Raw genomic sequence first — 27,448 nt, 5'->3', positions numbered from 1 at the left:
GAATATAAGTAGTTAGATTTCAGATTGTTTTCAGCTCTTTCTTGTCAAATGTGATGTCCTTTGAGAAGATTTATGTACTTAATTCCGATCTGCTATCAGAGATTCAGAGGTTACTGAATATATCCTCTTTTTACTTCATTGCTTTTTTTGTCACGTCATTATGTTGTTCCTCCTCACAAAGGATTAAATACACCTATACGAAGTTTATATCTGAAGAAATTGCACTTAATAAGTAATTTAATCTCTTCCAACATTCTTTGCCCTTGCCTCCACAGTGATATCATTTGCTTGGTTCCTCTGCTTGCGTATCTGACAAGTAAACTGTGGTGCAGAATGCCTCAATATCTAAATGGCATTGAAAGAATTGTAAGTCATGTATATCTGTATCTAGGTGGGTTCCACAGCTATCTTGGCCTAACATTTCATTCTGTTATACAATCAGCCATCACTTCTTACCATCTTTGAGCAATTATTCTGTTCCCCTTCCCTTGGGGTTCAGGTTCTTCTTTGCTTATTAAATACATTTTAAATTGAATTATTGAAAAAAGCATTTTCAACAGAGCAGTAACATCATACTTATGCAGGTTTTGTCTTAGACACATGCCTACTACATTAACAGGAACATATCAGAGTTTGAGCATCATATTGGTCAAGATGGAGGATCAAACCATTTATCCCTTTGGCTTCTAGCTACATGTTTTATCAGAACTATAGAAATACCCATAATTTGGATTCCAATTCCAAAGAACTCCTGAGTCTGTGCAAAAGCACCAATATGTCCTTCTATGAAAATTGAATTATTTAATTATGCACAATTATGCAGAGAATTAATGTATAGTGGTAGGTTGCCAAGGCACAGGAATTATTTTATTCTGTCTCTAAGACTTTCTTCTGCTTATCCATACCACATCTCCAACAATTTTGTGTGGAAAAAATGTGTGTTCAAAAATGGAAAAACAATTTTATAAGAGATCAAAACCACTCAGGTAGGAGATTTGCTTGAAAGAATGATTAACTCTATTTTTATGTCTGAAAAATCATAGGAATTTATGCGCAATTTGTATTCCATAAGAAATTACTTGCACATTTTCAGAACTTAGCATATTGATAAATAGTTTTTGAGGAATTAAACCTTCTTTGAAGTCTTTTCAGAATCTCCACATGAAAAAAAAAAAAAAAAGCAGAATTCCACTTATCTTTACCCTGAATTGTTGAATCTTTTAGGAACAGAACTAGATTAATGGGGGAAGGATATCTAGGAAGGGTAGTAGATTGTCCTAGAGTAAAAGATAAACAAGTTTGCAGAATTTAAATGTGTTTCAGTTTCCTGAAAGGCCAAGCAAAACAAATTTGCAATATGAGGTTGGTAAATTTAGGCAAAGAGTGAAAAAAGAAAAACAGAGAAGCTAGAAGGAATTTAGCCAACTTAAAAGATTTAAATAGTAATAATGTATTTCCATGTGTTTTTCTGGAAAATAGGCCATATTAAAAAATCTTATTTATTTGTTTTGTGAAATGCCAGGTTATAGCAAAAAAGATAATTGCCATGCCACATACAACTCTAGTTAAACAGATCACAATTAGTAGCGACAAGGCACATATTAAATGGCTCTGAACTGGCTACCTGGGAGGTAGGAAAAAAGTTATCATCAAGACAGAATGAAAGGAAGAGATTCCTCTAGGGCTCTACAGGGATCAGTGTAAGAGCAATTCTATTCAACTTCTTTCTGTGTGGATTAAAAGTAAACAAAAGACAACCACTGGCCAAATTTTTGGATGACGATTTCTATAATAGATATCCCTTTGATTACAGCATTTGCATATTGCACATTAGAGTTTATTGTCATCTTTCTGGAGGTGTCATTGCAGCAAATTTTAAATTTAATTTACTTGATTGTCCTATTATAAAAACTGAGCGGTGTTATGATGACATTTGGTATCCATGCCATTGCCACATAAATGGATGTATTTTTCACTCGGTGAAAATTCTTCATATTCCTTAATTTAGGAGTATGAGCAAAATACTTTTTTTCAATATTTAATTTCTGTCTGTTACACATAAATATTTTAGAGAAGGTTATTTTTACTAACAGTTATTTTTAAAGATTTTTTTTTCTTCTGGGGGTATTCATTGTAGTACAATTAGTCTGGTCAATCCAGCTTTTCATTTAATACCATATTAATGCTATTATAACCGATTTCTTTAAAATGTTTGCTATTTTCCTTTTAAAATATTCTTATTCTTCAGCACTTTATTTTTACCAGTTATCCTTAAATGTTGGATTCATGTGTTTCATTTCAATGCTAATTTTCTCTAAGTAAGGATATACTATCTTTCAGTACTATAGTCATGACCAGAGAAGAAAATTGACCACTAGTTGCCATTTCTATAGTGTTGTGGCTTTCATCCATGAAGTATGTAGGTATGTCTCTGTAGAGAAACAAAGTTTTATTTATATAAAGCTTATCTGAGTCAAAGGGCTAGATTAAAAAACATCTTTGTTAGAGAAGAATTCAGAATGTGGAGTAGGACCATCACCCTTATATTGCACATTTCTGTTTAGGGTTATATTTTGAACTAAATCACAAATTCAAGTCAATGTCTATTGAGAATTCTAAATTTTAATTTTATTTTGAAATTTTAAGGAAAAAAAGTATTTTCTTACTTTTTCAGTATCTGTCTTAAAATGGAAAAAAATTGCTTCTCTTTCAAGGTAGAATAATATTAGAATTTGAAATGTGTTTTAATACATACAATATGTTCAGAATATTAAGTTACAATAAAATAGGCTAAAGTCATACCCTAGAAAAAGCAATTATAAAAATAGTGCATTTATTCCAAAAGAAAGAATAATATTAATGAAATTACCATCTGCAATACTTCAAATCCCTCTGTAAATTTTAAACTCCCACATTTAGTTAGCTATTAAATAGATGTTTAGAATTACATTTGAATCATAATTGTCTTCATCAAATATCTAATAACCACGCTCTTGTTTCAACAACAGAATGAAAATTTTCCAATCAAAAAAATACTTACTTCTCCATGACAAAATAATTTACCATTAAAGTGGAGTTGTGTGATTGTTTTCTTTTTGTTTTCCCCACTAGATAGAAAACCTCTGAGTTCAAAACATTAAAATAGACCATGTTTTATATGGGGCAATTCAGACATCATGCAGAAGTAGGCTGTAAAATAAAGATGACTAAAATTTTGAGGTGGTTACTGAATGTAAATGAGTTCTTATTTTGTGTAAGTAATAAGGTAAATTCTTTCAAGTGTACCAGACTAATAGTTAAGTACATAGTAAAATGCTTCAGTAAATGCATAGTTATGCATCTGGCTGTGGCAGATATTTTCTTAGAATTTGTCTGCACTCAAATTAAAAAGGTCTTGCTTTTTGCAGTCTCAGTTACAGTGGATACTTCTGTTATAGCTTTTCTTTGATGTAAGTTAAATGGTTCTACACAGGATGCTAAAAAAGACAACATAACACATTATCAGATTCTGCAGAGCATATAAGTATCTTTAAGAAAATTTGGTATATGTCATGGTTTGACACGGAAAGAGAATTTTTTTCCGGAAGGAAGAGGTCAATTTAGATATTGACCAATTGAAAGTAGACACGCCTCTGAGAACACAGAGGGGTTGAAAGCAGAATTCCCAGGGGAACTCGCTCTTTTTGGTTCCAGTCAGCGTGCAGTGCAAACCTCAACTGCCCAGCCACAAGCTGGGTGGGGGAGGGGAAGCCCCCATGGCCTGAAAGGTAGGCCCCAAGGGTGGTGGAAGGACTGGAACCGGGCTGGCCCCTGCAGATGGAAGGGTGGAAGAAATCTGGGATGTCTCTATTTTCCCCCCCCCCGTCCCGGTTTCTCTCCCGAGGGGGAGAGAGAAAGAGGCGGCGGCAATCCTGTCCTGTCAGCAATTCCACCGCGAGGAAGGAGGAGCGGGGGGAGCTCCAAGGTGCCCAGTTGTGTGGGAGTTGCTGGATGTCCGGGCATCGAGCCATCCTGGGAGTTCGGACTTTTAACCCTTCCCTCGAGAAATGAAAGCTTTGTGAATTTTCCTTTCCCCTCCTCGGTTTGAAAGAGAGGAAGAGGGACACCTTGGACCCTGGGATGGGATGTTGGAAGGAGGAATTCTGGATGGGAGGGGGACAAGGAGTGGCTTTTGGCTGGACTTTTCTGTGTTAGCCACAACCTGAACCAATCTTCTCCTTCAAGAGGGACTGTGTTTTGGGAGGATGCCAGTGAGTCAAGAGACCTGCTTCAGCTGGGAAAAAGACAAAAGTGAACAGAGAAAAGGTTAGGGGCTTTGTGGTGGCGCCTCCTTGCCCTGGAAAGGAAAGAGAAGAGAAGAAGATCTCTGTTCTTGAGCCCTTGGCCCCAGGGGAAAATGGGGGGGACTGTGGTCCCAAACAATGAAAAACTGAACTGTTGTTTTCTCCCCTCTTGGCAGGGCGTCCTTGAAAGGAAAAATCCTAAAGGCAGTCTGACCATCCATGCATTGTGGTGAGAGCACTGTGCATGGAAAGGAGAAGGGTCACTATGGCAAACTTTTTCTCTGGGCGGTGCCATGTGTGACATGGAAACACAGGATGTGGAGCTGTGTTTCTTGGGGGGTCTGTGGCACAGGAGAGACTCTGTTCCCTCGATGGACTGAGTATCGGTTGTTTGGAGGGTGGAAACCTGATTGGGGTCCAGATTGTGTCTCACTGTGGTTTGTTGGAGTTGGGTGGTGGGGGGAGGAATGTTTTGCAAGGTTTTCATTTGGATCTTTGTGTGGTTTTTTTTTCCCCTTCTTTAGTTTTCTCTTTTCTTTTGTAGTAGTAGTTTAATAAAGTTTTTTTCCTGTTATTAAGCTTGGGCCTGCTTTGCTCTATTCTAGATTCCACTTCACAGCATTCAAGGTAGGGATCACATTTTCACGGGGGCACTGGCATTGTGCCAGTGTCAAACCATGACAGTATAAAAGAAAAGGTTACTGACTGCAATTCAGTAACAAGAATTAATTCAGAGAGCCTGAGAGTGAAGTAAAATTTGCCAAAAATGAAGTTATTTTCAGGTCTTTCTCAAATCCAGAGGTGTTGGGGAAAAGGAAAGAAAAGGAGCTATCCACAATAGTAGATATATCAATATTTAATCTCAGAGTTCTTTTTTCTCAGTTTTATCTGATAATTTTAGGATAAATACAGGACCATCATGAAGAAATTTCTTAATTGCAAAAGGTTGTGAAGAACTGTCAGTACAGAGAATGCTATGGGTATTAGGTTATGGGCAAGAGCAAGAAAAGCATAATCGAGTTTAATAGGATTCGGTAATAAAAGTACTTATAAGACCTATTGTTTAGTTGTAGTTATTCCTTTGAGTAATAGGGGGTAGGACTTGATCCTTATTGGTCCTATTCACATTAACAGGTTCTATGGTTTTACAGTATTCTGGCCTCATTAATTTGGAAATGTCATTGGGGAAAAATACCATGGGTTTATTAGTCAGTTAAAGATCATTCATCATTATAAAAAAACTGTTGCAATTAAAAAAGGTGGTAAAATCTTAATTGGAAAGTAAGTGGGTTTCTCATCATACATGGTCAAGAAAGATAAATTCAAATTGGAAAATGTGCTTTCCAAAACTATTGAAATCGTAACGCTAAAAAAAAATAAATTAATATTTAAAAATCCTAGCAAAACTGGTGTTCTTTACAGGTGAATAAACTTATACAGGAAGTTAGAAGACAATGTGATTTTTGGGAGAGCCTTCTACGTAGGAAAAAAAACCATCTCTCTTAATTTTAAGATGGAAATATGTATGAGTATTTGTGACCTGTGTGTTCTTCTCAGCTTCATTCCAGTAGATTTACCCTTCCATGTGTTGTATTTGATTTTTGACATAGAAGTCAAACTTCCGTAGAAATTCTTTACTTAATACCAGAAATAATATGGGGTGTAGCTGTAATGATGTCTACATACTTTTTTTTTTTATTTTCTTGTTTGCTTTTCCTACCAAAGATGCATAAGTATTGAAGGCATAGATGAGAAGTACTTGGTTAACAGGGTCACAGTACTGCCTAAAAAATATGAGGCAAAATTAGGGCTGTGTTTCAATTTACAATATCTGTGACAGCTTTCTTTTTCAGTTTTTTTTTTTTGGAAAATGTGTTAGGGAAATATATTTCCTAAGATTAACTTCCCGTCTTCTTGTGGGATGTATACCAACCCCTGCCAAGGATACAGTAGATACTCAGGAGCAATTCCTGCTTTAAAAGAAACTGCTGGATCATTTAATTTTATCTTAGTAATAAGGCAACTAAGTTCTCCTTACACATTTTGGGATCAATAGTGAAATTTGAGATTATGAATGATTTTAGTGCTGCACTGCCAAGAGCTGCTGGACCTGCTAGTGACAAGGACAGAGCATTAGAGTCCTCACAGTAGTGACATACCTCATACTGATGATATGATTTCAGGATGTATAAATGGATATGAAACACAGGAAAAAGGGAGAAGTAAATCTTCTCTCACTCCCTGCCTTCAGCCCATCAAAACTTTAACATTAGTTTTCTTATTTTAAACTACAAGGTTTTGAAATTAAGAGCCTGCCCAATTCCATTGTCTCAGTTTTCAGAAAAGAGGAATCTGATGCAAGTGAGAGAGATTAAATGATTAGTCATGATTAGTCATCCACAAATCCTTATTAACTACCTACAAGCCTTAATTAAGTGTCATACCCCTTGAAGCAAACAGAGAAAAGTAACCATAAATCAGGGGAATTTCTTTTTGTTTAGATTAATTTTAAAATGTAAGTGGCTAATACTGGGGAGGTTAGTGTAGAAGGCATGTTACATTTGAACTGTTACAAGCGGAAATGGAATGTTCTTTTAAAAAATGCCATATTTCTTACATGGATATGCATAAGCATGATACCTTTGGTTTCAAAAGAACTAAAACAATTAATTTGCAAAGTCAAAGCAGGACATTCTCAGTTCTACGACATTCCCATATTCCTATTTATCAGTAAAATATATTTTCAGAACAGTAGTACCAGATTTTGTGAACTGTATTTATTTTTATGAAAATGCTCATTTAAATTATAGCAGTTTCTTTTATCTAAATGACTCTGTAAATTTCCTTTTCTAAATTTATAGTGTGTATAAGTTGTTGTTATTTTCAATATATCATGTTGCAATTTCTGAAAAACATATCTGTTTCAAATGGTATCATTTTGAGGAAAAAAACCCTTGATGAACTAAAACAGACTGGCATCCTATTTTTAGCCAGTTTGTCCCAATCTACACTTCTGATGGAACGTAATTTACAGCTCAAAACTGTGTTGAAATAATTCTAAAACTTTGTGGATGCTTAAAAATATTCTTTCTGCATAGATCTCCTTGGTTTTGTGTGATTTGCTTTCAGAACAGAATGGAAACAATGGTATAAGCTACATGTAATTTTCCATCTTTTATCTAGCAATGGTTAAATGGTTTTATTGAAGAAATGCAAAGAAATTAATTTTAAAATACAAGAAAGATAATGCTCTGGAAAATATTTTCTACATGATCTGAAACTGTGGGAGTCAGAAAAAAGCTTGAGAATTGTGATGTACATAAAGTTCTCCTGAAATTATGGCTCTTCTTCTTAAGACTCTTTGCATTACTAATTATTATATGATTAAAATTTACCCAGAAGCAACATCTGATGGTGTCACACTATTTACTTGTTTGTAGCAAGAGCTCACTTTCAGAGTCCAATAGAAGTTATGCTAAAATTTTAGCTGTTTAAAAATGTAACGTTAATAAATTGGGCATGTTACATATTTATTTATTTATTTATTTTTATGAAACTCACTCCAGATTTCATGAGCAGAGGGGAAGGATCCCATCTATCAACTGGCTGGCAATGCATTTCATGATGCAGCCTGGGAAGATCCTGACCTTGTTTGCTGCAAGGACACATCGCTGGCTCATGCTCAACTTGAGGACCACACCAGATTATTTTCTGAAAAGCTCCTTCCCAGCTAGCTGGTCCACAGCACATACTGGTTCTCTATCACTGCACTTCACATTTCTCTTTACTGAATTCCATGATTTTTCTGTCAGTCCGTGATCAAAGAAATTATCAGGATTTAATTTACGGGTATCATCACAGGGGGAAAATGTCTCCTAATTGAAGCTGTGCCCATAGAGATGTCTCTCCCTACTTTTATTTTAATCTTTACTTCTACATGTATAGGCAACTAAATGCAAAAAAAGATTATGATGATGATGGATAAAAAAAATACAATTTTAGGATCATTCAGTTTTGGTTTTCTCTTTCTAGCACAGAAATAACAATAAAAATCTTATCTATTACTTTATAATTATTAATTAAGTCAAACATAAACCAAAATCTATATTACTGACATGTATCAAAAACAAAAATACTTTTTTTTGAGATTTGCCAAATAGGAAAGTCTAGGTTTTTGGTAGTTTTAAGAGATATATTATATATTAATTAGGTAATTACCTTTTGTTAGAAAACACCTTGTGTCTTATTCCTTGTGGTAAGAGATCCAATTAATTCATTTTTATATTAAGTAGCTATTTAAAGCATTATATGAGAAAACACTGTTATTTTCGCAACGTAACTTGAGGTCAGGAAAGTTATAAGTTATAATTATTATTTAATAATATAATAATTGATTCAGTAAATATTGTTTCAATTTTATCATATTATGAAGCAGGTTTATTGTATGGAGGCATCTGGAATTCTGTTTTATATATTCTATATACATATATATATACATACACATATACACATATACACATATATATACATATATACATATATACATATATACATATATACATATATACATATATACATATATATGACACAAACAACTTAAAACCACTTAGCTTCAGCTTTCCTTTAATGAAAGGTTATGCCCAGCCTTTGATCTTGCTTGAACAAGCTAATCCTGATCTTTTGTTTGTTTGTTTGTTTTCTTTCCCTCACAGGAGTCATCAGGACTGCCTTGCACAATATGGACAGGGAAGCCAGAGAGCATTATTCCGTTGTCATTCAAGCCAAAGATATGGCTGGGCAGGTCGGAGGGCTGTCAGGGTCAACAACTGTAAATATCACACTCACAGATGTCAACGATAATCCACCCAGGTTTCCTCAGAGTATGTACAATTTCAAAATATAACTGGCTTGAAAATCAGTGAAGTAAGAAGCTATTAGCAAAATCCAGTTAGTAGTCAAATTCATGGGGGAAAAGGCTGTTTGGAAAACATTTGAATTCACCAATATTTTTTAATTTTTAGGTATTTCCAGATAAAGCACAGAGATGGCATAGCTAAAATACTGAAACTAGTAAAGATTTCTTTCAGTCTAACCACTGAATAATATTGAGATGGGTTACAAAGGTATACTGTTCTCATATGTGGGTTATTCTCCAGCCCTTGTGAAATGCATATTGCAATAACTGTGTGATTTTGATCTCAGGAGGGAATTATGATGTTCCTATGGTAGATAACAGGAAAAGGCAATTCCTTAAAATATTTAACCCAACATGCCTTTGGCTGCTTCCATATGTGTCTATCAAATTTTTTTCTTTTGCTTTCTCTATACCAAAATAAATTTTTAAGATCAATTACTGCATTTCAGACAATTAAAATCTAAGATGTTTTTCACTATTGTTGAGCAATGGTGGAGCCTGACTTTATCATAGTTAAATGAATTGCTGATGTTAATTTCAAATAATATTATCACATGAATATACAAAGAGTAAATACCAGAATAGAATATCTTAATGTGACCACTAATAGAAAGTTAATTTCTACCCATCTCATTGGGTAAACATTGATCTGACACAGTAGCTGGGATCTTGTAGGAATTCTGAATTCAGTCGACTATTTAAAAATCTTCTGAAACATAAATATGTTTCCTCTGCATATTGGCCCAAGGCCAACAAAAATGTTGTAATCTGGTCTCAGATATTGCGTGAGCTGTTGTAGAACATAATGGGCTGGTAGCTATAGGTACATCCATCAGGAAATGCCTTAGGTTGTTTGAATTAAAACATTTATAAACAATAGTAGAGATCACAAGGCTCCAAGGAAAAACAAAGCTCTCTGGCAGTACACATTGTATAAAATCTGGCCAAACAGTAAGTAGGCTTATTAAGAGTGTTATAGAAATGAGCATCTTCGCTGTGCCTCACAAAGGCCTGAAAACATAAAGCTTTTGAAACATACGCTTAAGTAAAACATTTTTTGTTTTATGTTCCACAAATTCTGCATTGCATCCATCATTCTATTTAGTGCTTCCTAACTATTGGAAAGACAAAAGATAAGGCTTATCTTTGAACAATAACTAAATTAAAAAGTAAGCATGTCCTCAGTTTCCTGCAGACTCAATGGATGCAGGAATGGATCCCTACCCATCAGGTTTCAAGAACTGGCCTCTTTTATTTTGAATGGAAGTGTTTAGATGGTAAACTGATTGGCAGGCAGAAATGTGCATTGGCATATGTATTTGTCTGTATTAATATTTTTGCAGAAACCAAAGAAATAGAAAATGTTCATATTATAATTTATACATTTTAAGTGATTCTAATATCATTGGAAATGACAAAACATTTCACATTTAATGAAAACTTATTAGGCAGAATAAAATTGTATTTTAATTTTTATTCTTTTTAACATAAAATATTATTTCTAGAACAAGTCTTGTAGAATGCAAACATTTTCTTTTTTTCCTTACAGAAGATTCCTATACACAGTGACATTATTTCTTTACTCCTTTTCAAGAACACCCCTTGCAAATGAGCAGTAGCTACATGTTAATAATAAAGAGTGAAAATGCAGTTGATTTAAAAAAGGCCATTTTACCATCATGAACTATATACACGAATCTTACCCTAAAAGAATAACTTCTTTTTTTATTTTTCCTGTTTCCTTTGTGTACCATGATTTTCAGTTAAATTTCTCTTCAATTTCCATATTAGACAGAATGCTAAATGAGATTTACTGAGGCTTGTCACATTCAGAATTAAATTCAAGGGAAGTGCTAACCAAAACTGCCTATATTGAGTGTATAATCCTTGGGACAGGCTAAGCCTCAGCTAAACCACAGACTTTATTTTGGTTAGTTTCCTTTTCTCTGTTACCATACTTGTGAGTTTTGAATCTGATTCTAACTGTATGAGTACTTGAGAACATGCTGGAAAGTACATCTGATTGATGCTGTTATTTTTGTTTTATTTATAAAAATACTTTTTTGTATATATTTAAAAGATGTACCATTCTGACTTTAGTAGATCAGTGTTCATTAGACATTGAAAATGCAGTGAGATATGCAGGATTTTTCCCCTTAAAGAAACAGTTTAAATCCCTAATTAAAACTTAGAAATAAAGGTTGTAAATATTTCCTTTCTTTTGAGTGACAAGTAATAAATGAACAATCTGTTCAATGTAAGCTGACAGACAATGTTTGGCATGGGAAGATTTTTGCATCTCTCAGTACTTGCTGGTTTTACCACTGATGGATCCATGTGGTTGATGACTGAGGGCCTAATTTAAATTTATTTCATAATTTGATAGCGTACAAGAAGGGTGTGGACCTGCTAGAGTGGGTCCAGAGGAGGGCCATGAAGGCGAAGAGAAATCTGGAACACCTTACTGATGAAGACAACCTGAAAGATTTCAGGTTGTTAACCTGGAAAAGGGAAGGCTCTAGAGAGACTTCATTGCAGACTTTCAGTATCTAGAAAGGACCTATAAAAAAGATGGAGAACATCTTTTTACATAGGCAGGTAATGATATCAGAAAGGACATTTTTTAAAGGGAAAGAGAGTAAGTGTAGACTAGGTATCAGAACAGGCTACCCAGAGAAGCTTTGAATGTCTTATACCTGGAAGTGTTCAAGACCAAGTTAGATGGGGCTCTGAGCACCCCGGTGTAGTGAAAGGTGTCCCTGTCCATTGTAGAGGAGTTAAAATCAGATTGTCTTTAAGCTGCATTCTAACTTAAGCCATTCTATGAGTCTATGATTCTACATATGGATGAGTCCAGCAGTGATCCAGTAGCCAGTGAGTATTAGGAAGCAGTCAGATAATAATAATTTCAGTCCAGAAATTATTCTACTTTTAAAGGTTGCTTATTTACTAAGTTTTTTTTTCATTTTAATTAGACTAATGTCTTATTTCATGCTCATCATTTCTCATCAACTATCACATTTTGATGTAATAGTTGCACAACATAATTGTGGTACTGAAAACTTTTTCTTCTCACACATTCTTAAAGGTAGATATATGTTGAATTGATTGAGGTTTCAAAGTCAGTGCTCAGGTTTCAAAATGGATGCCTAGTGAGTGACACTTCCTTTGTAAGTACAGCTGGTGTTCAGTATACTGATTTTCAGACTACAGAGAATTATCACAAGGCCCCTGACTTTTTTCTTTTTTAATGGCTGAAGTGTTACATCAGAAACAGAATGAGGGGCAGATATCAGGTTTCTATTTCTGTCAGTTTTCAGAAACTTCCTCCTGACTGTGACAGCCAGGAGCAAAGGTAACAGGGGAAAGCTGCTATTGTGTGCCTATATTACCTGGTGAAGATGTTAATTTTAAGCAGAAAAGTGTGTTGGGGCTTGATTTTCTAGGAATATTTAGAATCACCCGCTTAGCAAGGCTGCTGCACAAGGACAACAAGCTATTTTAGGGAGTGGTAAAAGAGACAAGCCTTGCTGAGTGATTTTTCAGAATGTCTCTCTTTGTAAAAGACATACTGTATCCGTGATGCGCTAGAATCAATCATTCATCTGTGGGATGCCTTGGACGTATGAGAAACACATTAGTTGAGATGTGTTCATTAAGTTCAAAAGGGACTTAAGACATATGAAATAAAAATATGTATGTCTTTGAGTGTATGCTTCCATAGACTGGAAAATGTTATCTAAAGTGATTTGTTTAATTGTCTTCTTCCTTTTTTTTTATTTAGTGAGAAGAATGGTATGCTCTGATATTTGTACAATATTTGAAATTAAATCTACCAAATTATTTCATATATCACTGAAATCTGACATGAATTATTCAATGGCATTTGATCATGTAGGAAATCTCATGATGTTCTGTTTCCTGAGCAGAATACGTATGATTTCCAGAATCAGTTTTTACAGTAAAATTTAATTGCAGCATTATATAAATATAATACTTTTCAAGAGTATTGAATAGCTTATTGTAAAACTCTCCTTTAATGAAAATTCATGACAATAAAAGTTGGTGACAGAATTGTTTATGGATTTAAAATATTACAGGAAGTTTGATGGGGAAAAAATATATTTATATCTAAGTCAGGTTACATACTTGTAATAAATATGTGGTCTACTTAACTGAGTTTTAGCACCACCTAGGTACATCAGCTTTACTCATAACAGTACCGTGGAGTGTTATTTCATTTTATTGAGTATTATCCATAAGGAGTTCTGTGTACCAGATCCATTATAAATTACATATATCATACATACCATAATAATTTCAAAACATTCTAGACAGAAAAAAAAGTGAAGGTTTTTGTTAGTTTGTTAGTTAGTTAGTTAGTTAGTTAGTTAGTTTGTTTGTTTGTTTGTTTTTCTATGGGTTTCTGAATAAGTCTGTAATGGTTTTGGGAATGAGGGAATGTTGTTTGTTTTTCTCTCAGAGTAGAGAACTGGGAGCACTCCTCCATTTGGAGGAGTGCTCTGTGGCAAACCTTAATTTTCATGTCCTTTGTGAAATTAAACCCCAGTGTTTAAATTCCTAAATCCTAGCTGTACTAGTGCCAGGGAAAAGCAAGCATAAAAACATCAAAATAAACACAGTCCAAATGGGGTTGAACTCTTTCACAGGTATTAGTATTGCTCTTTGCTTTACCCAAGCTGCCTAATGCAGCCATGGTACCCCTTTAAATGGCATAAAATATGCTGAACAGAGCCTCTGGAGACTGCTACAGATCACAACTAACAATTAAGCTCCTCATTAGTGATTCTTATGGAGTGCATATGTTTCTTTTCCCATGTCATTTGCACAGAAACTATGTATGTGGGGATTCAATACCTACAGGCAAGTAGTAAATCTGAACATCCAGGAGAAACTCAGTTTTCTTTATGTTACTGATTTTAGCTATGAGCAGCATAAACATCACAATTTTTACAAGAAGACAGAACACTTTTGTTCTGCAAGATTGAAAGTTCAGTATTCTGAGGTCATAAAGTTTTCAAGAACTTTTAGTTATTGTCTCTAAAGGCAAAGTGTCATGGAACATAAACTCATCACTGATTAAAATCTTAATTCAAATCATAACCCCTGTTTTACACTGAGACATAAAAAGAAGAGACATTTAGAAGTACAAGTCTTGTTTCAGCCAAAGGAATCTCCTGCATCAAAGAAGAATATTTGTTGGTTTTTTTTCCTAAATTGACCTAAGGTTTCTGTATTCACACTTTCGAGGCAAGCAAAAGTTTGAAGGGTTTGAATTTTGAAGTTTTTTGATTGTCATATTTTCAAATAAGAAGTAATACCACTTATAATTCAAATACATTTAGAAAGTGCAACAGCCATTGGAGTTTTTGGGAAAGAAGAAGAGGAAGGCAAACATACCTCTTAAAAATTTCTTAGTTTAGTTTTATGAAAGAGATGTTGTCATCAAAAAGAATATCCAGATCAAAATTAGTAAATATAAATTTGACTGAACTTCTGCAATCATAAAAGTTTCTGTACTTATAATGATGATGGATTAAAATTGGATTTATTACATTAAAAAAATGTAAAAATAGTAAAGGAATATGTGACATACGTCCAAGACATACTGTGACAAATAAGCTTCTAAAAAGACTGCAGTTGCTAGGAGAAATCCAGAATAATCTATTCCATGTAATGAAAACACGCAGCTCTGTGAATGAAGAATAGCTTTCTCAAAAAAAGTTACCAAGGAAGATTGAGCACAGTCCACAGCTGAAGCTCCAGTTTAGTTTTATCAGAGATGGCAGGCAGTAAAACATGAGACATACCTTTGTAAACTACAGGATCATAGGTTCACGTGAGACTTTAAAATTAATCTTACCCAAAGCCCAGCTTAAAGCCCAGGTTCAGTTAAGTAAGTTACTAAGAGTCTTGTCTAGTAAAGCCTTGAAAGTTCCTTTTTAGGTCCCTTTGTGCAAAACTGCTTTACAACTGTCTGGCCCCAGCATGTACTGATGAATGGCATTATTCCTCCCCTGGTGCTGTCACTGAATGTCATGAGGTTTGTTTTAGCACATTTCTCCAGCATGTCCAGGTCCCTTTGAGCAGCAGCCCAGCCCTCCAGTGTAATAAACACTTTTTCCTAAGTTGCTGTTCCATATTGTCTTTTCTCCTTCCCGTTGTTAAATACGGTAATGGCTACTGTTCAAGAAGACATTGTAAACTATAAAAGTAAATCAAAATTATCAACAGACTAGAATAGATTAATAAATACAATAATTTCAATAGTATGCTTATTGATTTTCATTAAATACTGTTACACTCCTTTTTTGAGAGATTCAGACAGAGAACTCTCTTTTCTGAGTAAGATACAGCATTGGAGGTTGCCTATAGGCTAATTGAAACTATCTATCAACATCTGATAGCAAACAACTAGTGCTGTGATAGTTGTCAGCTACCACATAGTTGACAACTATCACAGCACTAGTTGTTTGCTAGCACTATGGGCTAGAATGAAAAAAATAATTCAAAACAATAAATAGGTTTAGGAACTCTTGTGCAAGGAATTATATAAATTTAGAAATCTTCAGTTTTCTAGGAGGTGACTATAAAGGCAGTTATATTTTAGTGATGACATCTACTTTGTTGTCAACTGCAGCTTCTGTAGACTGATAATTTCTTCAATGCATGCAACCAGCAGTGGGTTTCTGCCACACTTCAGGTTTAATCTCTGAATTCAATTTAAATTTTGCCTTTCTTTTTCTACAAGCTTAACAAGGGTACCTCTGCAGTCATGCTACCTGGCTTAAGCCCAGCAAACCATAACAATATGCTAATTTTATATGTCTGTTTTGAAATCTGCTGATTCACTGTCCTGCCACTCAGTCTTGCACTATTGCACTGACTGCCACAGATTGCCTTCAAGGAACCGAAAAGGAATCTGGTAGAGTTTCAAAAGATATGTAATGACAGAAGTTATTTTTCTTTTTTTACTGTGTTGGTGGTTGGACTGTGATGTAAACTCTGCAGACTGTTAGGTAAGCATTTGGATTGAGGTATTTTAGATGGGAAAATTAGTATGTTGTTGATATGTGCACATCTTCAATTGGTTGTGAATTATTCTTTTCAGTTCTGGTAGACTTCATCATCCCTGCTGTATTATAAGGGTAGTATTGTTGGAGAAATCTTCTTTAAGCTGCTTTTCTGGCCTAGTTGCAGGTGGAGATTGAGGTTTATGTAATGACATTATGTCTCTTTGCCGCTTTTATTTCCATGTGGCAGCTTCTTGTCCACCAGAAAACTTTGTACTTTTTAGAAAATTTCACACAAAAGCATACAGACAGTTAAGAAAATTATCTTTCAAAAAATATTTAGGTTACTAATTATTAATCTAACAGGTTATAAAAACAGTGAAAGGAGGCCAGAGTTGTAAAGAAAAATTTTTCTGGGCATAAATGTGTAATACTTCTTTGTACCCATTATGTTTATTTTCATTTACTGTGGATGGCAGCTAAAATTTTTGTGCAAAGGGTAAATCATTAAGATTTATTATATTTTTATTTAGTACAAATCATGGGTTGAAAATGTTGATGCAATGCTACAAAAAGGATTGGGTCTTGGGAAAAAATGCAACATATTTTTCTATTCAAAAGTACTTACTTGACCATGCATTTCATTGTAAAGTTGGTGAAATATATATATTTTGGTTATGGAGAATATAAACTTGTAAAAATGCTGGTATGAAGTAAATTCTGTATTATGTGATGTACAGCAGTAGCTGTGAAAACTAAAATCCTACATTAGGTAATATGGATGTTGAATAGGGAATGAAGACATCCCAAGTAAAATACAATTTAGTTTTGAATTCTTTCAGAAATCTAAAAAATTCCTATGTTTATTTGTCACTTTACAAAATACATAAATAGCCTTCCATTGACTCAGACATCTATCAAGCAGATAATGGTTCTCTAATTTAGTTTGACTAGAAAATGTCCAAGCTATTATGTTTTTTTTCCCCCCCTCAGAACATTATCAACTATATGTTCCTGAATCAGCTCAAGTTGGATCAGCAGTTGGCAAAATCAAAGCAAACGATGCAGACACTGGTTCAAATGCAGACATGAAGTACACAATTATAAATGGCAATGGCTCTGGGGTATTCTCCATAACTACTGACAAAGAAACAAGGGAAGGAATTCTCTCTCTGAAGAAGGTAAGCCATTGAAGATGTAAAATTTGGATGAAAATTCTACTTTTGTTCCCAGCCTGCCTTAATCTTGGCATAAAAATTAATCTGTGGCAATGAATGTGTAAGTCAGATTTCACAGACTGTTATTCTTTGATTTACTTTCCAGTTCATATCTAAATTATCCAGTATTGTGCTAAAGACTTAAAATGTTACTGGTCAAGTTATCACAGAGTTATTATTTATATGTAGTTCCTCTATTTGTCCCAGTCAGTTGAGAGTTCTTATGTGATTTTGTTGTTATTGAGTCTTGTTATTTATATATTAATTATAATATTACATATATATATTAATATTATATGTTATATAGTAAGATTTATTTCATATGTATCCATAGACCCTAAAAATTAAAAGTGAGTATATATTCATAATTGCTCATATGTATTCTGGTCTTGATTAATGGTTGGATAAATGAAGTCCTGTAAGAATATGAAGGAAGAAAATAAATAAAAATTTACTTCTGGATAGATGTATATGTATTTAAGATATGAAAAATAGTTTCTAACTCAAGGAAACATAAATTTTTTAATTCATAAATATTTAAAATATCTCTTTCAATATCTTAAAAAGTTAGAAAGCTTTAACTCAGTATCTTTTGTAAAGGTTATGTAATACCCACCTTTTTCAACCACATAAAAAAACCTGTCTTTTTTATACTACTGAATTTACTTCCTAATGGCCTTGTTATACCTAAATCCATATTCTGTTATTTCTTCTTTAAAATGAGCATTGTGCCCTCATCATGGCTGCTGTTCATTAACTATAACATTTATGAACATTCAAAACATGAAGCAGAAAGGAAGAATTTTCAACAAAATGAAAGACATGGAAAAATCCGTTAAATCACATTTCTTACTGGTTTTAGCTTACATTTTTCACTATTATTTAGAATATGACAAAGGCATATATAACCTTTTCTTTTACATACACATGACAATAATTTTAATCATTTTTACATCAAGACAAGAAGACGTAATCTTTGCTTAAGTATTGTTATATTCCAGTTGAGCAGAAATTGGCACTTAAAAGTTACATAAACTTGTGTATAATACCTCCATTATTTCCTTGGATACCTTATCCCTTTGTACAGTATTAAAAAATTGCTCTTGTTTTTTTTTTCCCTTTTTTTTTCTTTTTTTTCCTTTTTTTACTCAGAACTTTTATGCAGTTTAATAAGTATATTATATGCTGTGTGCTGTAATTTTTTTAAATTTAAATTAGGTTTCAAGCTGAATTTTTTAAAAGCCACCCAAAATAAATAACCTGGACTAAGAACAGAAGTGTTTTGGTTTTGTATATCAGATACCACTGCCTTCTATAACAGTAAAATAGAATGATATATCTTCTAGTACTTCTTCAGAAGAATTTACAGTAGACACATCAGAAAAGCCAAAAGTAAATATTTTGTCTATTATTTTGTCTAATGACCTGAAATCCTCATAAAAATATTAAAACTTCCCTTATGTGAGATTCTGATGGAAAAATAAAATTTTTCAGTGCCTCCATTTATATGCAAAGGCTAGGAGCATGAGAACTTTTTTTAGTCTCATTCTGCACTGATCCAAAACACACAGTACTTTCATTATCTAACTTATTGACAAACCTCTAGAGCCATTCTTCAGTCTCAAAGATACTGCCACAAAGGATTGATTGTAAACTGTCATGAAGTATTACTACTTTACCTTATGCATTTCCTCCTTTGAGTAAGAAACTGGAGGAAACCAAAATAAATTAGCCCAGTAAAAGCTATTATTCTCTGTATCCTTCAAAAAAAGAATTGTCACCATGCTCTCCCTTTGTCAAGGTTTTCAGAAAAATGTGTTAGAGCTTTCCTGACCTCAAGTAGGCAAGTATCATTCAGGCTTCCAAGAAAAAGTGTCTAACAGCCCATGTCTCTTCAATTTTGTATAATGAGACTGAAAATGTTCCAGAAACAGATAGTTATTTCCCATAAAATTCTGTATCTTTTTAGGGGCTACAGTTACCCTAATATGAAATTCCTTTTGGGAGCCTCACTTTAGACACTCAAACTGCAGTATAGTGCACAGCAGCATTTTCCAGTTAGCCCTGTAACTGGTCACTTGAGATACATTTGGTATTTTCAGTTTGGCATAAAAATCATAATAGCCAATGAATACATACTGCAGTTATTTCTGCTAATTGTAATGGAAAGATATTATTAATTGGGAAAATATAAAACATGAACAAAATTTCTGTTTAATTAATCTAAAATATAAATGTTTTGCTTTCTTTATGGGAAAGACAATAATCTTCAGTGTTATAATAATTTTAAGTAAATACAGAAATAATTTGCATATTTAGAGACACAAGACCAGTCTGTCTCTCACCTTATATCTACAGCTAATAATTGAGATGTTATAGGAAGAACAAAAAGCAAATTAAAGCAAAAAACTACTCTGACTATATTAAAAATGGCAGCTTTTTCTGATTATCTGAATGGATTATTCCCTTAAAAAATTTTATTGTCTGATCAAAGAACTAGATAAAAGGGTTTGTCTTACTAAAAGACTTTGTGTCATTCCTCATGTGTTTTCTGAGAGAAATTAATCTTCCTGTTGAAGTTAATTCAGTCATTGTCAATATAAACTGAGTTTTCCAAAAAGACATCAAAGTTGCAGTCCTATTTAAACCTGTTTATTCTTAGAATATACATGCTGCAGAGAAATGAAAATCACTAGATAATATTTCGCTGCTCATAACAAAAAAACCCCATAAATTAATACACATCTACAAATTTATTAAACATATATTTCATTATGAATTTACTTGAGTAGCCTACTCAGCTGCTCTTTCTAGCATAGTAATAGATTTACGAGGCTATGGTAAATTTCTATGCCTTTAAAACTTTTTATTTTACATTCAAGAAAGGGAAACAGAGAATATGAGGGTCACAAAAGCCTTTTACTGTTAGAGTTCAGAGAATGAATTAATTGTCCTTAAGTACACAGAGGAGGAATCAAAGAAATATATAAAGTCTATAAACACCCTGACCATTTTTTCTTGTACACCATCAGTCAAATTTATTGTAGATTTCATCTACAAAATTCACAATGACAGTGACAAGCCATATATTGAGTTTCTCATATGTCTTGCCTAATACTTTGCCCCTACTTGGGCAAATACTATTTTAAACTTGGATGAAGAGTTTTTGTAGATAGACTGTAATGCCCACACAGAATGATGCTGGTATCAGTGGAATTCTGCCATGCCGTTGTGGAAATAAAAATTCTGGTTCTGAAAAAACAAAAATTCCACCCATATGCAACTTCTTTTAATGATTTGACTGTGTTTTGAAACTGTTAGAAATAGACTACATCTGCTCTCTTACAGTGACTGAATGTTCTCCTACAATAAGTTGCTTTTATTCAGTTGAGGATAAAAAAGATGCCCAAAAGAATTTTAATGTTCCCGTCACTGTCTATGAATCTTTCTTATTTAAGATGTGAAGCTATTTTAATTCAGGATACATCAATCTCTACCTTATTCAGGATTTAGAATTTACTGATTAAAACCTAAAGGTGACAAAATCTAGACACTACATTATCATGAAAGTAGAATCTGAGGTTCATTCTAAACCCAGGGTTATTTCCAAAACTAGTATATTTTACATAATTCTATTGTAGAGAAAATCTGAAACCATCCAGCTTCATTTATATCCTTCTACATACAAGGTATGGCAGTGATCGCCAGAATATCAGAGAATATCATCCCTTTCTAATAACATGAAGAAATGTTTAACAGAAAAGATGTTGTTAAGTTGCTAGCAGGCTAAACTTAGAAAAGAATTTCTCTGAGAATTGTTTTCTTTTTCTGCCAACAGCCACTCAACTATGAAAAAAAGAAATCATATACACTTAATATAGAAGGAGCAAATACTCACTTGGATTTTCGCTTTTCGCACTTGGGACCATTCAAAGATGTAACAATGTTGAAGGTCATTGTTGGCGATGTGGATGAACCTCCGCTCTTCACTATGCCTTCCTATGTCATGGAAGTTTATGAAAACGCAAAGATTGGGACTCCTGTTGGCACAGTAACTGCACATGATCCTGATGCTGCAAACAGTTTAGTGAGGTATAGTAAATCCATATTATAGGGATTAATTATTCAACCATGACATTGAATTTCACAAGCTTAATAGTTAATGAGATCTGGAATATATGAAGACTGTTTATTTTAGTACATAAAGGTAAACATATGTCAGAACAGTGTAATGATCAGTCTGTATAGATTTTAGTAACGTAACCTTCAGCCTTTATTTGGTTTGCACTCTAATTCCCATCACTGGTCTGAGCAAAGGCCTAATTTTCCAGTGGTGTCCTACTGTACATATGTTAAATGTCATACCACTGGTTTTCCCCTGTCTGTCAAAATTGCGCTGGCCCTCTGCATGCATGCTGCACTGTAGTAGTCCCAGGTGCTTGTTAAAGACAGCAACTGGTTTAGATACATCTTCCTTTTAGAGACAAGCAGGATCATTTTTGCAAAACTTTGGTTGAGGATGAACCCAATATTTTGTAACATGCTTCAGCTTCAATAGAGCATCAAAAGAATCAAATATGTAAAAAAATGAATTTTGTGTACAATATATGAAATGCATGTGTCAAAGGTGGCAGTAGATCTAAAAAGTTTCCAAAAAATATCCAGAAAAAACAGTTTTGATGCTTTTCCTTTCCATGACATAATGATATATCCTTTGTAGAAATCATATTATTATATCTTTGAAAAGCAGTTTTTCTTCAGCTAGTTAGGGATATTCAACTCCTGACTGAGTTGAAATCTGCTGGGTATGTGTAATAGTCTTGGTAAGATGAAACAATCTTTTCAGAGCAATGATGCCATCATATTTTTATGGTTCTTTTGTGATAATAGTCTAAGATTCAGAATGTTTTGTCTCAAAGAATCAATATATGCAATTTCTTAGTGGAAAGTTATTGCCTTTGAAAAATTTCCACTGTGGTTTTTGTGCCTAAATTGTAACATACATAATAAAACTTTGCTAAAAATAGCTGCCAAATGCCTGTAGGTCTAATATGATTCTGAAGCTATTCACAGTCAGACCAATCACCATTGTGGAAATTTGGAGAAGGCAAGTGCATATTTGACTGGTCCATAATTCAACTCTCTGTTGCCTGTAACAGTTTTGTCTAGAAAGAGATAAATCTGGCAAAAGGGAAGCAGCAGCAGTTTGTATAAAGCCTGGGAAGGCCAGAAGTAGATTTTAGGGGTGAAACAGGCGATAAGTAATCTGGAGATAGTGGGATCAGAAGGAAAAAAATTCCAAATATTGAGCTTTTAGTATTTGCTTTTTTTTTTTCCAAACCTGAACTTGTAACCAGTGATTGAGGACAGGATATTAAGTATCCATATTACTCATATAATTGAGGGGAAAAAAAACAATTGTAAAATTGTTCTTACTTGTGTCTATCGTGTTTTTCCCTCAATTGAGATACATTTTTGTATCCAAATACTGTAAGGCTATAGGACAAGATTCAGAGCACAGATTTGCTAATCAGTCTTCCCTAATCCACTTGTGCATCCTTTCCACTTTATGAGGACACTTGCTGCTGTGTATGAGATTGATGAAGCATTTAGGCACACCCAGTTGAAACCATATCACTTTGCTATTCAGCTACTAGATGAGATACAGTGCTGTGATTTGTTCACTGTCCAATTAAGTAACGGTTTTATTTGATGGCAGGAACAATTCTTGTATACAGAAAAATGGTTGGAAGTGTAGTTGAGGTAATTAGCAGTGTTGAAATCTTTTTAAGTTATCTGCTATCAGTAGAGGGGTACAATGTGGGTTTTGTCCTTATTTCCTCACTGCAATTTCATCACAGTGATTTCATCTTGTTCCTGAGCTGAGCAGTATTCAGAAGGCACTGACTTTTTGCCAGTGCTTGTACTAGTGTTTGAGTCTTTAGATCCCAGCAGAACAACCTCGGTAATAACAAATGTAGCTAATAGCTGTGGGGTCTTTTCATTCAGTACTTATCTAATTGGCAATTTGGAGTGTTTGAAAGGATTTTTCTTTTCAAGTTCAGGGAAACTTTTTAAAATGCTATGTTTTAGAATAAGATTATTATTCTACTGAAATATAAAAAGCATGATATAATAGAAAGCATACGAAATAAATATAATAAAACTTCATCATGTATTAGTTTAAAATATAAAGGGTTTTGAGTAGTTTGAAAATCACTTAAAATTTTATCTAGAAAATTATTCTTGAAATCAAAGGAAACATCCTTATTTGTCGTTCATTCACAGGTATTACTGCCCTGTTGGAACATATATGAGAAACTAATCCCCTTTCATTGCTTTGTATCAAGTATTTTGCTTCCATACTGATATCTTTTGTTGCTTGAAAAGGTCAGCATTAAGTCATGTCTTATAATAATATCTAATGTGCAAGTGGATCTTGAAAAGTATCTTCCCACACAATACAGAAGAAAGCATGACTATTGCATACTCTAATTCATTTTTTTCTTAGTCCATTATTCATTTTAAATATCTGTATATCTACTTAGAAATTATCTTTCTTTTTTTTTCCTTTCTGAAACCATACACAGAAAACCTGCATGGAGATTAGGGGTGTAAACAGCTTTTAATTGGCTGTTATTGCTGCCTCAGGGCAGGGCAGCACCTCTTGAAACCCTGACATTCTCCTGTACTGAGTCATCCTTGGGTGGTGAGTCTGTCCAGGCAGAGCTCATACTCCACATGATCCTTGGAGCTTTCCAACTGCCTCTGCTCTGTTGCCAGTGGAATGTTTTTCAGAAACATAATGCTGCAGCTGTTCCCCAAGCCACCTCCAAGGCAGTGATTCAGAAAAGAGCTAAGATGTAGTTTTAAGACCATGACATTTTCTTCAGCTCTGATGTAGTAGTGAAATTAGTTTGATGACGTAGACCAGTTTCCTCAGAATAACTTCCCCATTTGATAATGAATACCTTTGTTAACCTAATACACTTAAGAGTAGTGTTTGAGAAATAAGACATCCCATTATAGAAATAAAACAGCATCAGCTCACTACTTTGAGTGCTGCTTTGTCATGCAGTGATACAGAAGGTAAATCACTATTTTGAGCATTAATGATAGGACCTCTGCCCCCTCTAGTAATTTTTTACACCGACTTATTATGTTTAACTTACATTGCTTACATTTCTGGGAAGAATTTTTCTTTTCCTGGTATCTAACAGAAAACTTATGGTGAATGGGGTACAGGTCCTGATCAGGATTCTAGCTGTGACAGTACTGTCAAATGATAAAAAAGATAAGCATCTTCTCTTTTCAGAAGGTCTACAATTCCTTGGCTAAAATCAACTTTGTATTTTTTTTTTTTTTTTTTGGTCCTTGGAAGATTTATTTGTTATATTAATATTTTGGAATTCAAGTAAATTTTCTGTTGGACCCTAAGCAGGCTCTAATATGTCTTGCTATAATGCATTTTATTCACAAGGATTAATCAGCTATAAGAAACAGAAGTCAGAAAAACCCTGTTGCTTTGGTTTTGGTTTGGGCTTTATTTATTTTTTCTTTTTTAAATTTTCTGCTAAAAATTAATTTTTATTTTGTCCTAAAAATTGACTTTTAATTTTGTGCTAAGTTGGTGAAGAACAAGAGTACAATATCAGCCATGACCCTGCTTCCCATTTTTCTAGTGGTCTTATATTGTGATCTTAAAATGGATGATATATCATAATGATTATAATACATGTATATACTAATGAGTACAAAAATTACAAAAAGTACAAAAAGTAGAGGCTGTAATAAATTCTTAGTTCCCTTCTCTATTTTGATTTAAATTAACAAAGTTCTCTTTCCTTCTTTCAGAAAGAATAATAAAAAAATTAGAGGTACATATGATTATAACAATTAATGTGGTGTAGGAATTTTGTTTTCAATTCCTATATTAGGTAGAGAAACTTGTTTTAACTTTTGCTTCTTTGATTGTAAAAGATAATAATCTTTTAGATTCATCTGAAAGTGAATACTTTTTGTCATCAGCCTTTAGAAAGTAATCTTAATTTTCAGTAAACAGTATTTTAAGATGTATTCTTATATGTAGATGAAAGAGCATAACCCATAAGTTTTATGCTGTCCTATAATTATTTCTCAAAGTCTTAAAGGCATAAAGTATTAGGAAAAAAATCAGATTTTATACATCTTTTCTAATGTAAAGTTGCTAGAGATAGAATAAAACTTCAACTTGTGATTCAAATTAAAGGAAGGTGCAAGACAATTGCATGAAAGGATCAAAGGGAAGGGCTGAACATTAAATTATATTTTTAAGGTTCTCCCCCCTCTTCCCCCATTCTCTGAGATCAATTCAGTTTCTATGCTACTCTCAGTAGGGAGATGGGATAAGCCTGTTCCCTTGTGGAAAATACAGAAGTCCCTTCTCCTAGTTATTTTCATTTGCTTTACTTGCTCTTTAAATCTCATATAAGAGAAATAAAAGCATTTTGTTTCCTGCTGTCCTGTGTACAACCAGCACACATTTCCTAAGGACAAGTCTTTGACCAGACTAGTGGCCTTTACCAGTCTAGTGGCCTTAATGGAGTGACTGTATCAGTGGACAATGGAAGTGTTAGAGATGTTATTTATCTGGACTTCTGTAAAGCCTTTGACACAGTCCTCCACCACATAATTTTCTCTAAACTGGTAACAGATGGATTGGATGAGTGGACTGTTGGACTGTTTGAGGTGACATAATTGCAGCTTCCCAGTTCTTGAAGTGAGCCTACACGAAAGATGGAGAGGAGCTATATACAAGAGTATGTAGTGACAGGACAAGAGGGAATGGCTTCAAACTGAGAGTTGGTTTAGCTTAGATGTTAGCAAAAAATTCTCCACTATGAGGGTGGTAAGACCTCATAAGGGTTGAAAAATGTTGTCCAGAGAAGTTGTGGATGCCACATACCTGAAAATGTGTAAAGCCTGGTTGGATGGAGCTCTGAGCAATCTGGTCTAGGGGAAGGTCTTACAACGCATGTCAGAGATGTTGGAACTAGATGATATCCAAGGTCCCTTCCAAGCCAGGCTATGATTAAATGAGTCTATGACTCTCTATTGGCTGTACTTAGGGCAGCTTGCTGAGATCAGTGACATCATGCAGTGTGCCCATCCCTCCCTCATATGCCTGTGGAGGAGCCTGTAAAATTTTCCAGATCCTGCAAGACCTGTGCTGGTGAAGACAAGGGCAGAAATCTGCCCTTCTCAAAGGAGATCTCAAAGCACAACACCATCATAATCCTCCAGTATCCTCTCCCCAACTGTCAGTAAACTGAGACAGAAAAAGAGCACTTTATTTTGAATGGCTGCTGAGACATGGGAATTTTTCTTCAATTTCTTCACTAATTCTCCATCTGATTTCACAGCAAGAAAACATTTTAAAACTTTTATTTAATAGTGTCAAGGTCTCTTGCTGTTTTGTTTCCTGAGACCTCAAATTAGTTTTGATTCTTGTCAAATTATGTGTCCTAGGTTTCCCAGTAACAAATATGTCCATGTCCTTGACCAGTAATTGGTAAGATGTTCTGACAGCTCTGTTGACAAGGAAGAATCCATGTCAGGATAGTGATCATAATCCCACAAGAACCAGAACCACCTCCATCCCTCCCTGAGAGCTGAGAGAGGAAATGGTAACAGATAACTTTTTGGCCATGACTGATTTTTCATGCCAGAATATAATCTTTATGTTTCTATAATTTCTACTGACTTCAAAATGTCTCAAGTATTAACAGTCTTTTATGGTTTTAGAGTCAGCCTTCTTATATGGACATCTCTAGAGTGTAGTAATTCGATAGGGTCATACAATTCTGATGAATAGGCATAAATCTATCAATCTTGGTTTTATTTGGTTTAGTGTATAATATGTTGAGAAAAAAAAAAGATAGTATGTAAGTAGAATACCAGTTTTTAGCTGGTAGTTAGAAAAGTAGGTGTAGCTGCAGACAAGTAGCTGTAGCTGTAGCT

At 34.1% G+C, this 27,448-nt stretch overlaps 1 protein-coding gene across 17 annotated transcripts in view; it reads left to right on the top strand.

The window, feature by feature from the left end:
• CDH18 (cadherin 18) overlaps positions 1-27,448 on the top strand; it is a 526,603-nt gene that overhangs the window by 453,905 nt on the left and 45,250 nt on the right. For 13 of the 17 annotated variants that reach the window (XM_031503961.3, XM_021526413.4, XM_085571653.1 and 10 more), the window contains 3 exons: positions 8,996-9,163; positions 17,226-17,413; positions 21,288-21,541. In XM_031503961.3, the coding sequence (XP_031359821.2) occupies positions 8,996-9,163; positions 17,226-17,413; positions 21,288-21,541 (610 nt within the window). Of the gene's footprint in view, positions 1-3,631; positions 8,038-8,995; positions 9,164-17,225; positions 17,414-21,287; positions 21,542-27,448 lie in introns of those variants that run through there. The other 4 variants (XM_085571660.1, XM_085571659.1, XM_021526418.4 and 1 more) reach the window with 4 other exon arrangements.

This window comes from Lonchura striata, chromosome 2 (genome assembly GCF_050655825.1).
Source record: "Lonchura striata isolate lonStrDom1 chromosome 2, ASM5065582v1, whole genome shotgun sequence".
Classification (NCBI taxonomy): Eukaryota; Metazoa; Chordata; class Aves; order Passeriformes; family Estrildidae; genus Lonchura; species Lonchura striata.
The sequence above is the reverse complement of the archived record's forward strand: the minus strand, read 5'-3'. Positions and strand labels throughout refer to the sequence as shown.